At 34.0% G+C, this 15320-nt stretch overlaps 1 protein-coding gene across 1 annotated transcript in view; it reads left to right on the top strand.

Moving 5' to 3' along the window:
* The window catches only part of LOC131959814 (mitogen-activated protein kinase 8-like), a 42533-nt gene extending 38266 nt beyond the window's left edge, over positions 1-4267 (top strand). The window contains 4 exon segments of the mRNA XM_059325032.1: positions 389-452; positions 2171-2248; positions 3586-3635; positions 3638-4267. Of these exon segments, the coding sequence (XP_059181015.1) occupies positions 389-452; positions 2171-2248; positions 3586-3635; positions 3638-3925 (480 nt within the window). The 3' untranslated portion in view covers positions 3926-4267.
* The last annotated feature ends 11053 nt before the right edge of the window (positions 4268-15320 follow it).

Genomic DNA, 15320 nt, shown 5'->3' with positions numbered 1-15320 from the left:
TGCTCTATCTTTTGATATCAACTTATTTTAGGATTGAATATTCCAAGTATTCCTTAAATATCTTGTTTTTGATAACAGAACAGATCATTATTTACATTTTGCCTCTCATACTTTATGAAGAAAACATACTTTTTTTGTATTATTACATAGGTAGCTACTTGGCTAAGTAGCTTGCCAAGCTAACTACTTAGCCAATAAGTTAGCAAAGTAGTTAGCTTAGCAAGCTACTTGGTTAACTACTTAGCCAAGAAGTTAGCTTAGTAGTTAGCTTAGCAAGCTACTTGGCTAACTACTTAGCCAAGAAGTTAGCTAAGTAGTTAGCTTGGCTCTGTTGAAAAGACTGAAGAAAACGTTTGTTTGTTTGTTTGTTTGTTTGTTTGTTTTCCAGCCGCCACCAGCGATCACAGACAAACAGCTGGATGAGAGAGAGCACACAGTGGAGGAGTGGAAAGGTACCACACATCCTCTATTCTATTCTTTTATCCTTTCTTCTTTTCTTTTCTTTTATGAACTTTTCTCTTGTCTTTTCTTCTTTTCTCTTCGCTTCTTTTCTTTTCTCCTCTCCTCTCTTCTCTTTTCACTTTTCTTCTCTTGTCTTATCTTTTCTCTTCTCATGTTTTTCTCTTCTTTTCTTTTCTCTTGTCTTCTTTTCTCTTCTTTCTCTTCTCTTTTTTCTCTCCTCCTCCTCTTTTCTCTTTTTTCTCTTCTCTTCCTTTTTTTCTCTTTTGTTTTATTTTCTCTTCTCTTTTTTCTTCTCTCTTCTCTCCTCTTCTAATTTCTCTTCTTTTCTCCTCTTCTCTCTTCTCTTCTTTTCTTTTCTTTTATGAACTTTTCTCTTCTCTTCTTTTCTCTTCGCTTCTTTTCTATTCTTTTCTCTTATTTTCTCTTCTTTTCTCTTCTCTTCTATTTTCTCTCTTTTCTTTTTTTTCTCTTTCTCTTCTCTCCTTTTTCCTTCTCTTCTTCTCTTTTCTATTCTTTTCTCCTCCTCCTCTCCTCTCCTCCTCCTCCTCTCCTCCTCTAATCTGTCAGTATCTCTTATCTCCTCTCTGTGTCTTGTATAATGTTTCTCTGCAGCCTGAGGGTCTTTTCATCTTTACCCTTCAACAGATCTCCATGTTTTACTGCATTCAGTCTCAATTCATAAATGTGATAAATTATGATATAATACGTGTCCTCCTGAAGACACAAAATGACCAAAAAATACATAGAATTACTTAATAAAAGACACAAAATGACAGAAAAATACTAAATTACTTAAAGAAGACACAAAATAACAAATAATGTTAATTACATGCAACATCAAAGGGAAAACGACAGTGGGCCTGTGATGGATCCCTGGGGTACACCACAGGGAAGTGAATGGACAGAAATGTCTTGTTGCTCCTCAGTACTGACGGATAAAGATAACTGGAGAATAACTTGTAATACGTTCCTCTAGGACAGGGGTCTCAGACTCAAATTACCTGGGGGACACTGGAGGCAGCATCAAAATAACAAAAAAAGACACAAAATTACCAAAAAAAAAGACACAAAATGACTGAAAAAAACTAAATTACTTAAAGAAGAAACAGAATTACCAAAAAAGACACAAAATTATTTAAAAAAGACACAAAATTATTTTAAAAAGATACAAAATTATTTAAAAAATGCACAAAATTACTTTTTAAAAAGACACAAAATTACCAAAAAAGACACAAAATTATTTAAAAAATGCACAAAATTACTTTTTAAAAAGACACAAAATTACCAAAAAAGACACAAAATTATTTAAAAAAGACACAGAATTATTTAAAAAACTCCTTCCTACTGGACCTGATGTTTGTGTCTTGTTTGTTGTTTGTTGCAGAGTTGATATACAGACAAAATGACCAAAAAAAAGACACAAAATGACTGAAAAAACACTAAATTATTTTAAAAAAAGACAAATTACAAAAAAGACACAAAATTATTTAAAAAATACACAAAATTATTTAAAAAAGACACAATTATTTTAAAAAGACACTAAATTATTTAAAAAATACACAAAATTATTTTTTAAAAAGACACAACATTACCAAAAAAGACACTTTTTTTTTTTTTTTTAAATAAACAAAATTAGTTAAAAAAGACACAGAATTATTAAAAAAACTCCTTCCTACTGGACCTGATGTTTGTGTCTTGTGTGTTGCAGAGTTGATATATAAAGAAGTGTTGGACTGGGAAGAAAGGACGAAGAACGGAGTGATCAGGGGACAGTCAGCCTCCATAGGTTGGTCATCTATATGTGAAAGGGATTCATGTTTACAGGGGTGCAATAAAATTATTTTTAATCCAAGGTTCTTGAAATTTCTTTGGGAATAGAAAGGTGTGTTGTGATTTTTTTGTCTTCAAATTCAGTTAGTTTTAACGAGTTTTTAAAGTGAGTTTGCTAGTTTTAATTAGTTTAAATTTTTGGGGAAAATGCTTAGTTGTAGTTTAGTTTTTATTAGTTGTAGTTTAGTTTTTAATTAGTTGTAGTTTAGTTTTTATTAGTTTTAGTTTAGTTTTTATTAGTTGTAGTTGTTTTGTAATGGGGTATTTGTTGGGTCCAGATTCAATAAGGTCACAATAAATGTTTGTCAATTTTTTCTTGTAAATTTGTCATGTTTTCCCGATAAAAATTTGTCACTTATTTCTTGCAAATTGACAATTTTTTCTCGTAAATTTGTCATTTTTTTCTTTAAATTTGTCACATTTTCCTCATAAAAATTTGTCACTTTTTTTGTAAATTTTTCACTTTTTTTCTTTAAATTCGTCACTTTTTTCTCGTTAATTTGTCACTTTTTTTCTCGTAAATTTGAGAATTATTTTAATTAGTTGTAGTTGTTTTGTATTGGGGTATTTGTTGGGTCCAGATTCAATAAGGTCACAATAAATGTTTCCTTTATTTCCTTTGTCTGATCCATCTCAGCCCCAATAAGTTTATTAAGTCATAAAACCAGATAGATGAAATAGATTTCATATCAACCAAAAAGGTTTACGGATGAAAAAAGTTGACAAAGACCAAAACGAAGGACATTTTCACTATAATTTTAGTTCGTTTTAGTTCGTTTGGAACCACAAAATACAGTCTCAGTTAGTTATCGTTTTTTTAAAAACTCTCGTTTTTATTTTTATTTCAGTTAACAAAAACGTTCTTTCAATTCTAGTTTTAGTTACTTTGTTAGTAAAATAAGAAATTAACTCTTAAAACAAGATAAATGATCTAACACTTCTAAATCTAAAGTTTATTTATTCCCGTCTTATTTTTTATTTTGATTCCCGTCTGTTTCTTGCAGTTTCTTGAGTTAGTTTTTACAGTGAGTTTGCTAGTTTTAATGAGTTTTTATTTTTCGGAAAAAGCTTAGTTACAAAGACGAAAACGAAGGACATTTTCACTATAATTTAAGTTAGTTTAGTTAGTTTTAGAACCACAAAATACAGTTTCAGTTAGTTATCGTTTTTTTTTTTTAAATCTCTCGTTTTTATTTCAGTTAACGAAAATGTTTTTCAATTCTAGTTTGCGTTATTTCATTAGTTTTCGTTAACTATAATAACGTTGGTCTTCTACTGTGTCTAACAGCTCAGGTGCAACAGTGAGCAGCAGCACCTCCTCACCTCCTCCTGCACCTCCTCCTGGACCTCCTCCGTCAACCACGTCTCCTCCATGTCCACCAACCCGACACTGACAGCAGCCTGGAGATGGCCGCCACCGCCACCGCTGCTCCAACCCCGGGCCCCGGGCCGCCGCTACAGCCCCCGGCTGCTGCAGATGACTATCACGTACACCTCCTGGTCACATCCAAGACCACTGGCCCCGCCCCCTTGGCTCCTGGCCCCGCCCCCGGGCTCCAAGCCCCGCCCCTTCCCCAACCTCCTGTCTGTGCTTGTCTTCAGTAGTGTAGCGATTAGCAAGCTAGCTGTTTGAGAAAACTTTTGATTTCTGAAAAGGACAGATCCTTTTTTTTCTGTTTTTGTTTTTTTTTTCTTACAATTATAGTCTTTTTTTTTTTTTTTTAATTAGGATTTCTTTACGTTTGAGTCCTAGCTGTAATTTATTGTGGCATTTCTTAATGTTTTCAGAAACCTAAGATGATAAGAGAATTTTTATGATTTCACTACGTTACGGTTTGTATTAACCGACAGTGAGAATTGAAAGAAATATCTGTAAAATGTTTTAATGTGATCTATTTTTCTGTTGAAAGTCATTTTGTTTTCACTTGTAAGCTACTGCTTTTACAACTCGCCATATAAATGTAGATTGAGTTTGTACAGATTTTACGGTAGATGTAGTTTTACCTTCGATACAAATTTGCAGTGAGCCATCGAAACATAATTGAATTGACAAACGTACGTCTTAGTACTCCTCTTATCCGTTTATCTCACGTAATATATCAATGGGTATCGTTTTAAATGCATATCCATTGATTTGAGATCATTTAGATCGACTTGTAAATTTCTTGTGAGTCACGACTACTTCCTACATTGTAAAATGTAATGAAAGCTTTATAATTTACTCTTCTGATAGGATTCTAAACTGATTCTCACTCACCATATGATTTTTTTTTCAAATTAACAATTGATAAATTAGAAGCTAACCGTTAGCTTTGTCTCTGAGCTAAGCGACAGCTATAAATTAGCAGCTAACTGTTAGCTTTGTCTCTGAGCTAAGCGACAGCTATAAATTAGCAGCGAACAGTTAGCTTTGTCTCTGAGCCTAGCGACAGCTATAAATTAGCAGCTAACTGTTAGCTTTGTCTCTGAGCCTAGCGACAGCTATAAATTAGCAGCTAATTGTTAGCTTTGTCTCTGAGCTAAGAGACAGCTATAAATTAGCAGCTAACTGTTAGCTTTGTCTCTGAGCTAAGCAACAGCTATAAATTAGCAGCTAACTCTTAGCTTTGTCTCTGAGCTAAGCGACAGCTATAAATTAGCAGCTAACTGTTAGCTTTGTCTCTGAGCTAAGCGACAGCTAGAAATTAGCAGCTAATCATTAGCTTTGTCTCTAAGCTAAGCGACAGCTATAAATTAGCAGCTAACTGTTAGCTTTGTCTCTGAGCTAAGCGGCAACTTTAAATTAGCAGCTAACTGTTAGCTTTGTCTCTGAGCTAAGCGACAGCTATAAATTAGCAGCTAATCGTTAGCTTTGTCTCTGAGCTAAGCGACAGCTATAAACTAGCAGCTAACTGTTAGCTTTGTCTCTGAGCTAAGCGACAGCTATAAATTAGCAGCTAACTGTTAGCTTTGTCTCTGAGCTAAGCGGCAACTTTAAATTAGCAGCTAACTGTTAGCTTTGTCTCTGAGCTAAGCGACAGCTATAAATTAGCAGCTAATCGTTAGCTTTGTCTCTGAGCTAAGCGACAGCTATAAACTAGCAGCTAACTGTTAGCTTTGTCTCTGAGCTAAGCGACAGCTATAAATTAGCAGCTAATCGTTAGCTTTGTCTCTGAGCTAAGCGACAGCTATAAATTAGCAGCTAACTGTTAGCTTTGTCTCTGAGCTAAGCGACAGCTATACATTAGCAGCTAACTGTTAGCTTTGTCTCTGAGCTAAGCGACAGCTATAAATTAGCAGCTTCTGATAGGATTCTAAACTGATTCTCACTCACCATATGATTTTTTTTACCTTCTGCATCTAAGCTAAGGGATTGAAAATGACACAGTTAGGTCCCGCAAGATAACCCGGAGCTTTTTGATGACTGTCTTCTGTATTCTTAAGTGCTTTAAAGTACCTCTTGTTGTCTGCAACAGGCTGTTAGGGAACTGGATGGTGGTGGTATTGTTGCTATTGAGGACTGGATGGTGGAGGTGTTGCTCACAGTATAGGATGTTGTTTGTCGTGTGTTGGGTGGTTTATCGAGACGTAGACGAGTTGTGTGAGGTTGTAAAATCGGTGACGGTGTAAGTAGAACGTGTTGGGTCAAGTAGGGAATCGTGATATTTGAGAACGCATGTGAACGTGTCTATTGGGTGGAAAGCTTGGAGGGAAAGATGATGGAAACAGCTTCCTTCTACCAGATCCTCTTATTAGTAATGTGCTTTTAGTGAATTTGAGAGAGATTTTTCTAAAAAGTTGGCCAAACACTTTGCGTACCAGACTTGCCTGCAGTTGTGAAAAAAAAAGAACCTAAAAAACTAAAAGCAGCACAAACAACCAGAGTCAGAAGAAACTAGGGTTGTCACCATACTAAAATGTTCAACTGGATACCGATACTCAGGAAAATATTCGATACCATTTTCGATACCACAAGGATAAAAACAAAGACCCCAAAATTGAACAGAAACATTTGTATTAACAAGAAAAATGCAACATGTAAAAATGAACAGAACCACAGGTTAAATATTTATAATAAAAAACAGTTGTGCAAAAAGAAACTGCAACTATGATAACAAGCTTCAGATACTCGATACTTTTAAAAAATGAGTATCGTATCCGGATACAACGTTTTAGTATCGATACTTTTGAAAAATGAGTATCGTATCCGGATACAACGTTTTAGTATCGATACTTTTGACAACCCTAGAAGAAACAAACTCACGGTATGCAATAATAGTGTCCTTTTTGACTGTTTTTTTTATTTTTTATTTGGCTTGGAAAGGAAAAGTGCCTGTTGTTTGTCGTTCATTCCTGAGTTTGTGGGAGGAAGTGTGTGTTCATTACGTGTAAAATATGGCGTCTGGTTAACAACAGTAGGTTCCATATCAACCCACTAATGTATGATGGAGGTGGAGTTCTCACAAATGTATTGTATATTTTTCTACCTGTTTTGATTTTGGCCCTGGAGCGGGAGACTGTGTGTGTGTGTGAGCGCGTGCACGTGTGTGTGTTGTCTTGCAGGGTAAGAAGCGTTGAGATGCTTGAGCGTTTGTGTTTGAGTCATTTCAGAAGATCAGGCAGTTTTATCAAAGGTCTTTCATCAAAGTAAAAGAAGTGTTTCTTTGCAGTGACAGCAGCCGAAAATATAGGTTAATAACAGTTTTTGGGCTTTTGTTTGAGCGCTAATTTAATGTGATGATTGCAAGAGAAGAAATGAAATGAAACGGGATTGTTTTCAGACTCAAACTAAACAAGGGAACTCCGGACGCGTTGTTGTCAGTGTTTTGTGATGGTTTCTGATGCGTTTTACTGTTGCAGATTGATGCTTTTAGTTGCAAACACACATCTGAGAGCCAAATATGCCGTTATATCATGGTTGTAAATGACAAAAACAAAAGAATTTGTGCTATTTCTGCAGCCATTTGCCTGCTAGAAATGTTTGCATCACTAAATTTGCCATCTGCAGGAGGATGTATTGTGCTGTCATGGATCATAAGCAGGTATTATGGATATTAGCATCCCTGTCCTGATAACAATGGTTTACTCAAAGTGACGTTGTCTTCAGACTGTAGCAGAATATGCTGTGTACTCTTGTTATTGCCTGTCAGTTATGTAAGGCTGAACACAGATGTAATCATTTATTTAATGGTGCGATATCTCAAATCCTAACACACTATGGCTCCTTATGGTTCTTTCTCCACTTCTGGACTTGCACCAGCTATTTGTAAATCATTACTAAGTGTGTGTGTCCTTCCTGAGTTCTTGCTAGTTTCAAACTAATCATTTAGATTATTGGGTTGCACCATTAAAACTTTATCCACTAAACAGCTTGACAATGGGTTAATTGGTTGCTAGAAATTATTTGATCATAATCGGTCAGAAATGGAAATAACTATAGGATCATAAGCTGTAAAATCACTTTAAAAAATGACAGTTTTAATAGGTCAAGTGATATATTATACTTATAAACGCCTACGTAAAGACCTGAGAACTAGCTCAATATTCTACCACACTAAATTGTATCCGGTCTATTAATATCAACATAACGTTTTGTAATTTGTTGTATTTTTCTCTTCATTCAGTATATCACATTACCTCTTTGACTCTTCAATCTAAATGGCTAATATATATCAGCTAGCTTTGGCTCCGCAACAATTACCATTTAATAAATTAGCCATCAAGCGTTAGCTTTGTGACGGAGCGGAGCAATAGCTAACATTTAATAAATTAGCATGAAAAAATTAGCTTCTTCACTGAGCTGAGCAACAGTTAACATTTAATAAATTGGAAAGCAAGCACTAGCTTTGGTAAAATTAACAATTGATAAATTAGCAGCTAACCGTTAGCTTTGTCTCTGAGCTAAGCGACAGCTATAAATTAGCAACAAACCGTTAGCTTTGTCTCTGAGCTAAGCGACAGCTATAAATTAGCAACTAAACTTTAGCTTTGTCTCTGAGCTAAGATACAAATATAAATTAGCAACTAAACGTTAGCTTTGTCTCTGAGCTAAGCTACAAATATAAATTAGCAACTAAACGTTAGCTTTGTCTCTGAGCTTAGCGACAGCTATAAATTAGCAACTTAACGTTAGCTTTGTCTCTGAGCTTAGCGACAGCTATAAATTAGCAACAAACCGTTAGCTTTGTCTCTGAGCTAAGCTACAAATATAAATTAGCAACTAAACGTTAGCTTTGTCTCTGAGCTAAGCGACAGCTATGAATTAGCAGCTAAACGTTAGCTTTGTCTCTGAGCTAAGCAACAGCTATAAATTAGCAACTAACCGTTAGCTTTGTCTCTGAGCTAAACTACAGCTATAAATTAGCAGCTAACCGTTAGCTTTGTCTCTGAGCTAAGCGACAGCTATAAATTAGCAACAAACCGTTAGCTTTGTCTCTGAGCTAAGCGACAGCTATAAATTAGCAACTAAACTTTAGCTTTGTCTCTGAGCTAAGCTACAAATATAAATTAGCAACTAAACATTAGCTTTGTCTCTGAGCTAAGCTACAAATATAAATTAGCAGCTAAACGTTAGCTTTGTCTCTGAGCTAAGCTACAAATATAAATTAGCAACTAAACGTTAGCTTTGTCTCTGAGCTAAGCTACAAATATAAATTAGCAACTAAACGTTAGCTTTGTCTCTGAGCTAAGCTACAAATATAAATTAGCAACTAAACGTTAGCTTTGTCTCTGAGCTAAGCGACAGCTATAAATTAGCAGCTAATCGTTAGCTTTGTCTCTGAGCTTAGCGACAGCTATAAATTAGCAACAAACCGTTAGCTTTGTCTCTGAGCTAAGCGACAGCTATGAATTAGCAGCTAATTGTTAGCTTTGTCTCTGAGCTATGCAACAGCTATAAATTAGCAACAAACCGTTAGCTTTGTCTCTGAGCTTAGCGACAGCTATAAATTAGCAACTAAACGTTAGCTTTGTCTCTGAGCTAAGCGACAGCTAGAAATTAGCAACTAAACGTTAGCTTTGTCTCTGAGCTAAGCTACAAATATAAACTAGCAACTAAATGTTAGCTTTGTCTCTGAGCTTAGCGACAGCTATAAATTAGCAACAAACCGTTAGCTTTGTCACTGAGCTAAGCGACATCTATGAATTAGCAGCTGATTGTTAGCTTTGTCTCTGAGCTAAGCTACAGCTAAAAATAGCAGCTAATCATTAGCTTTGTCTCTGAGCTAAGCGACCGTTAGCATTTAAAAATTAGCAAGCTGACGCTAGCTTTGTCTCTGAGCTACGTAACCGTTAAAGATAACCCAACACCCAATCTAAGAACTAGGTAATGTGGTGCAACCCGTTTTAATTTAGTGATGTTTAAATCTTTGTAAACACTGAACATTAAAGCTAGTTTTGGCTCCGGCTCTCTTTAAGTCACCACTATTTAAAATAAAGTGTCGGTTGGCTATAAAAGTGTCATGGCAGCAACTGAAGAGCCAGATTGGTACAAAACTAAATTCAATCTGCATTCAGTTATTGTCAGATTCAACAGCAAAATGTTAAATCGTCCCGTCGTAACTGTAACTGTGCAGCAGTATTTGACAAACAAACGGTAAAAACTAAACAGTGTCACATGTGTAAGAATGCAGCAAAAGCAGCGAGAGGAATCAGTGGTTGTGTATCCATTCGTCATATTAGCTTAAAAACAAAAAATCAATCAGAAAAAAGACTTTGTGGTCTAAAGTGCTCTTAATTTCCTTGGCCCAGCATTAGGGGCTTTAATTGGAGTGTTTGGTTTTAGGTTTTTCCTTCTTCTTCTTAGGTTGTTGTTGCTTTTTTTATAATTACTGCATCTCTCCAAACAATGTCATTCTGATTTAAGTCGGCTTTGATGAACTACCTCACGCTGAATTTCTGCCAGTTCTTGCATAAATACTTAGTCGCCTGCAGAATTAGCTATCGAAGACGTGTGAATAACAGATTCCATTATTTATTTATTTGAAAGTGTACTATTTGTCGGTTTCAACAGACTTCTAGTTTTGTACATTATGTATACTTCACCTAGAAGTAAGAGAATTGTTATATGTATTTTTTGTTCTTTTATTTTTGTTTTTTTTTGTTTTGTTTTGAAACTAAATGTGCAATACCTTCAGCAAACTGTGCTAGTAGTGTGTGTTGGGTTAGCCTAGCCTTTGTTAGCTGTCTCCTGAAGGTAAAGAAAATGTTTGGTACTGTCAATCCATGTTTTCCTTTTTTATGAATAAGATCAATTTTTATTTCTGTGACTTGTTTATAGTCATGATGTTACGTAATCAGTCTTACCCGCCAAAACGAACCGGTTGGCCGAAGGTTAGAGGCGGGACAGGAAGTCCTCCGACGCGGCCAACGGGTTCTGGTTTGGAACGCGGTGAGGACAATAATGTTAATAAACACAAAAAAGATGAGTAAATACCTACAAGAAATCATTATATGTATGGTGCTGGTTTGTAATGTTTGCTAGTGAATCCAGCCATGCAAGTAGTTTTAAGAATTCCTGGATCTGCGCGTCCCGAAAACCGCAACCAACAAAGAAGTGCACTACTAGAAAACCTGCACTGGGATCTGATGATGCCACCTCTTAAAAAAAACAAAAAAAAACATGTACTGCAAATAAAAGAAATACACTTTGAGTTATGCTTGTATGTCTTCTTTCTTCCTGTAATGACCAAAGTTATTATAGTTAATGAAAAACAAACGAAATCACCAAAACTAGAATTGAAAAAAAAATGTTGTTAACTGAAATAAAAATAAAAATGATAGTTGTTTATAAACGATAACTGAAACTGTATTTTGTGGTTCCAAAACTAACTAAAACTAACTAAATTATAGTGAAAATGTCCTTCGTTTTCATCTTTGTCAACTTTTTTCATCCGTAAACCTTTTTGGTTGATATGAAATCTATTTCATCTATCTGGTTTTATGACTTAATAAACTTATTGGGGCTGAGATGGATCAGACAAAGGAAATAAAGGAAACATTTATTGTGACCTTATTGAATCTGGACCCAACAAATACCCCATTACAAAACAACTACAACTAATTAAAAAAATTCTCAAGTTTCAAGAAAAAAAGTGAAAAATTTACAAGAAAAAAGTGACATTTACGTGAAAAAATTCTCAAATTTTCAAGAAAAAAGTGACGAATTTACTGGAAAAAAATTGACAAAAAGGCAACATTGATTGTGACCTTATTGAATCTGGCACCCAACAAATACCCCATTACAAAACAACTACAACTAATAAAAACTACACTAAAACTAAGCATTTTCCAAAAAATAAAAAAGAATTAAAACTAGCAAACTCACTCTAAAAATGAATTAAACTAACTGGATTTGAAAATGAAAAATTGACAACAAAATTGTAACCTTGCTACTGACAAGTCAGCCAATTAAAGAAAATGCATTAAATTGGAATATTGAATTATTTAACAGGACAACAACGTTTAACATTTTTTTGTCAAGGATGGTTTCTGTTGTAAAAAGTAGTAGTGATAGTGCTGATATAGTAGGACCAAAAATAGATGTAAAAGTGATTAAAAAAAGACACAAATGACCAAAAATAGATTTTAAAATTATCAAAAAAGACACAAAATGACCAAAAATAGATGCTAAAATGATCAAAAAAGACACAAAATGATCAAAAATAGATGTAAAAATGATTAAAAAAGACACAAAATGATCAAAAAAGACACAAAATGACCAAAAATAGATGTAAAAATGATCAAAAAGACACAAAATGACCAAAAATTGATTTTAAAATTATCAAAAAAAGACACAAAATGACCAAAAATAGATGTAAAAATGATTTACAATATCTGAAAGCTGGAGAAAAAAACTGAACGTAAAAAGATAATCCAGGCAAACCTTTTTCTTCTTTGTCACTTTTATTCCCATACATGTCCATTCATTACAATAGTGTAAATCCATAATAAATAAGCACCATAGATATTCAGCAGAGCAGTAGAAACATTTAGTCATGAGACTCATGAAGGGAAATAATCAAAGAACCTGCAGGAGATTTAGACTGGAGACTAATACCTTGTAAACCTGTGCAATTAAAGACGGGAACTTTATGTTTCCTTATCAAATATTAAAAAAAGAAGAAAAATACAGTCACGTTGTCCAACCAAAAGCACACTTTCACTGGTAATTAAACCGTCTGTCGGCATCACGTAAACACTTCTGGACTTTCTTCTGATTGGTGATAAAATGATTCAAAAAATAAAAAATTAAAAGACATTTTCAACCACATGCATTTCTCATTAAAGAGATTTCTGCAACTTTTCATTCTGGAAACATGATAAAGCATCACAGCGACCTGATAGTGATATTAATAATTCATCACACGTCCAGAATTATTTTACCAACTTTAAACTGGAGTCACACTGTAAAAAAAGGTCTAAAACCAGATCAAACAGTAAATCTGAGGGAAATGATCTCGCTGCATGGACAGATAATTTACCTTGACAAGATTTATTAAATTAAGATTATTAAATCTAGAAATAAGCATGTTGAACACTTAAAATAAGAAATTAACTTTAAAATCATCAGGTCACTCTGCTCGGGCCAGTTCATCACTGCTGGCAGCTTTCATTTATCTGGTTTTAAGAGTTAATTTATTATTTTAAGTGTTCAACATGCTTATTTCTAGATTTAATAAAAATCTGAAAACATTGTCAGAAAAACAGAAAAAAAGTCAGAAAATTAGAAAAAAAAAGTAAGAAAATCAGAAAAAATAGTCAGCAAACAGAAAAAAGTCAGAAAAACAGAACAAAAAGAAAAAAGTCAGAAATAAATAGTCAGAAATACTTACAAAAAATTAACAAAAACTGAAAAAAGAGTCAGAAAAACAGAAAAAAAATCTGAAAAAGAGTCAGGAAATCAGAAAAAAAATACTCTGAAAACGAGAAAAAAACGTATTCAGAAAAACAGAAAAAAATTGTCAGAAAAACAGAAAAAGAAATAGTCAGAAACTCAGAAAACCCGGAAAAAAGTACTCTGAAAAGCAGAATCCAAAATTCAGAAAATGAGAAAAAAATTGTCCTTAAAATAAGAAATCAGCTGTTTCTTACCAAGATTAAAGCTTAAAACAAACTTTAGATTTAGAAGTGTTAGATCATCTATCTTATTTTAAGAGTTAATTTATTATTTTAAGTGTTCAACATGCTTATTTCTAGATTTAATAATCTTAATTTAATAAATCTTGTCAAGGTAAATTATCTGTCCATGCAGCAAGATCATTTCCCTCAGATTTACTGTTTTTATCTGGTTTTTAGACTAAACACCTTTTTTTTTTTTTACTGTGCAGGAAGCTGATGAACTGTAACTATTATCAGTGATTATAATATTTTTCTTCATAGGGTTTCATGGTTTCATCAACAACACGTTACATTCACTACAAGGATACATTCTGAATTCAAAACTTTCACCATTCAATTCACGATTCACTTTCACAAGAATTGGCACCTTCCAGGGAGATCAACTTAATTATCTTCAGCAGTTTGTTGCCATATTAAAACAAACAAACAAACAAACAAACAAACAATCAATGCAGCCACTGTGTGTGAACTCTGGGCCGATATCTGCACGAACATCTCTGGACAAGCAAGCAACACTACAGTTTCCTATTTAAAACACATTTCCCTGAAGGCACAACCAGGAAGTCCCATTGTTTCTGAGGGCAGTGTTCAGCTTCATGTGCCAAAACCAACATGGCTGCCAGGCGGCGAGCGTCCTGATCTCTGGCGACGCGTCCAGCTTTGGTTTCTACTGTGTTCATAAATGCTTGAGGAAATGTTTCAGTAACACTTTATATCAGAAAACACATATTCAACATGAATTAGCTGCTTATTAGCATGAAAATCAGTAACATATTGTCTCTTAATGAGTCATTATTCAGTAGTTATTAATGCCTTATTCTGCATGGCCTTATTATACAACCAGTAAGACATTAACTAAGAGTTTTCCCTCAATAACCTCAGAATTATTGATTATTAGTAGTAAGGAAGGAAGTTGTTTATATGAATTAAGATCTTAACCTTTTGATGCACAATATATAAACACCTTCTAATACATAACATGTGTCATTATATCCATTTTTCCTTTCATACTTTATGAAGAAAACTAGTTTTTGTATTATTACATCAAGTTTACACACATGGGTCTAAAATGACCTTGTGCATTAGAAGAGTAGTGATACAAAAAGTGATTCACTGAATTAATGTGAGTATATGTGTAACTATGTTTGTCTTATTTTGAAGGTTTAACTTTAAAAGAGTTGTTAGAACCACCAGGTTACATTGGAAAATCACATATTTTAACATTTGAGACTTATTAGAGCCACCAAATAATAATTTACATTGGAAAAAACACCAATTTAACAAACTAGGATAGTTAATATTTGTGTCTTCTTTGTCAGGTTTTAAATTGGTGACAACATATAAACACCTTCTAAAAAAAGTTTTTTTTATTCAAAAAGTAAGAAATGAAAACAAAAAATTAGGATGTTTGATGATCAAAAACAAGTTATTTGAGGAAAACCTGCAATACTGAATGACTATTTGCTGTTTCCATGGTTTCCTTCACCGCTATGTAGAGATTATAAAGTCCATACAAAGTAAAGCATATTAAGATCATAACTCATATACAACAACTTCCTTACTTCCTACTAATAATCAATAATATTTGCAGAATAAGGCATTAATAACTACTTAATAATGACTCATTAAGAGCCAATATGTTACTTATTTGCATGCTAATAAACAGCTAATAATGTTGTTTCCATTGTCCCTGTTGTATGAGCTGTACATTAAAGGTTTATTGACATCTGTGAGGGTCGGAGTGAACCGAAGGCTGAGGCTTCGCCATCATATGGAAACTAGTGTTGGGACAACGAAGCTTCATGAAGCATTTTATTTATCTACGGAGCCCAAGAGATGGAGCTCTTTGTTCAACAAAGGGCTGAAAACACACTCAATCACCATTGATGAAGACTTCTTCATGACGTCAAAATAAGACACAAAAATGACCA

The sequence above is a fragment of the Centropristis striata genome, chromosome 21 (assembly GCF_030273125.1).
Source record: "Centropristis striata isolate RG_2023a ecotype Rhode Island chromosome 21, C.striata_1.0, whole genome shotgun sequence".
Taxonomy (NCBI): Eukaryota; Metazoa; Chordata; class Actinopteri; order Perciformes; family Serranidae; genus Centropristis; species Centropristis striata.
Note: the sequence above shows the minus strand (reverse complement) of the source record. Positions and strands in the feature narration are given on the sequence as shown.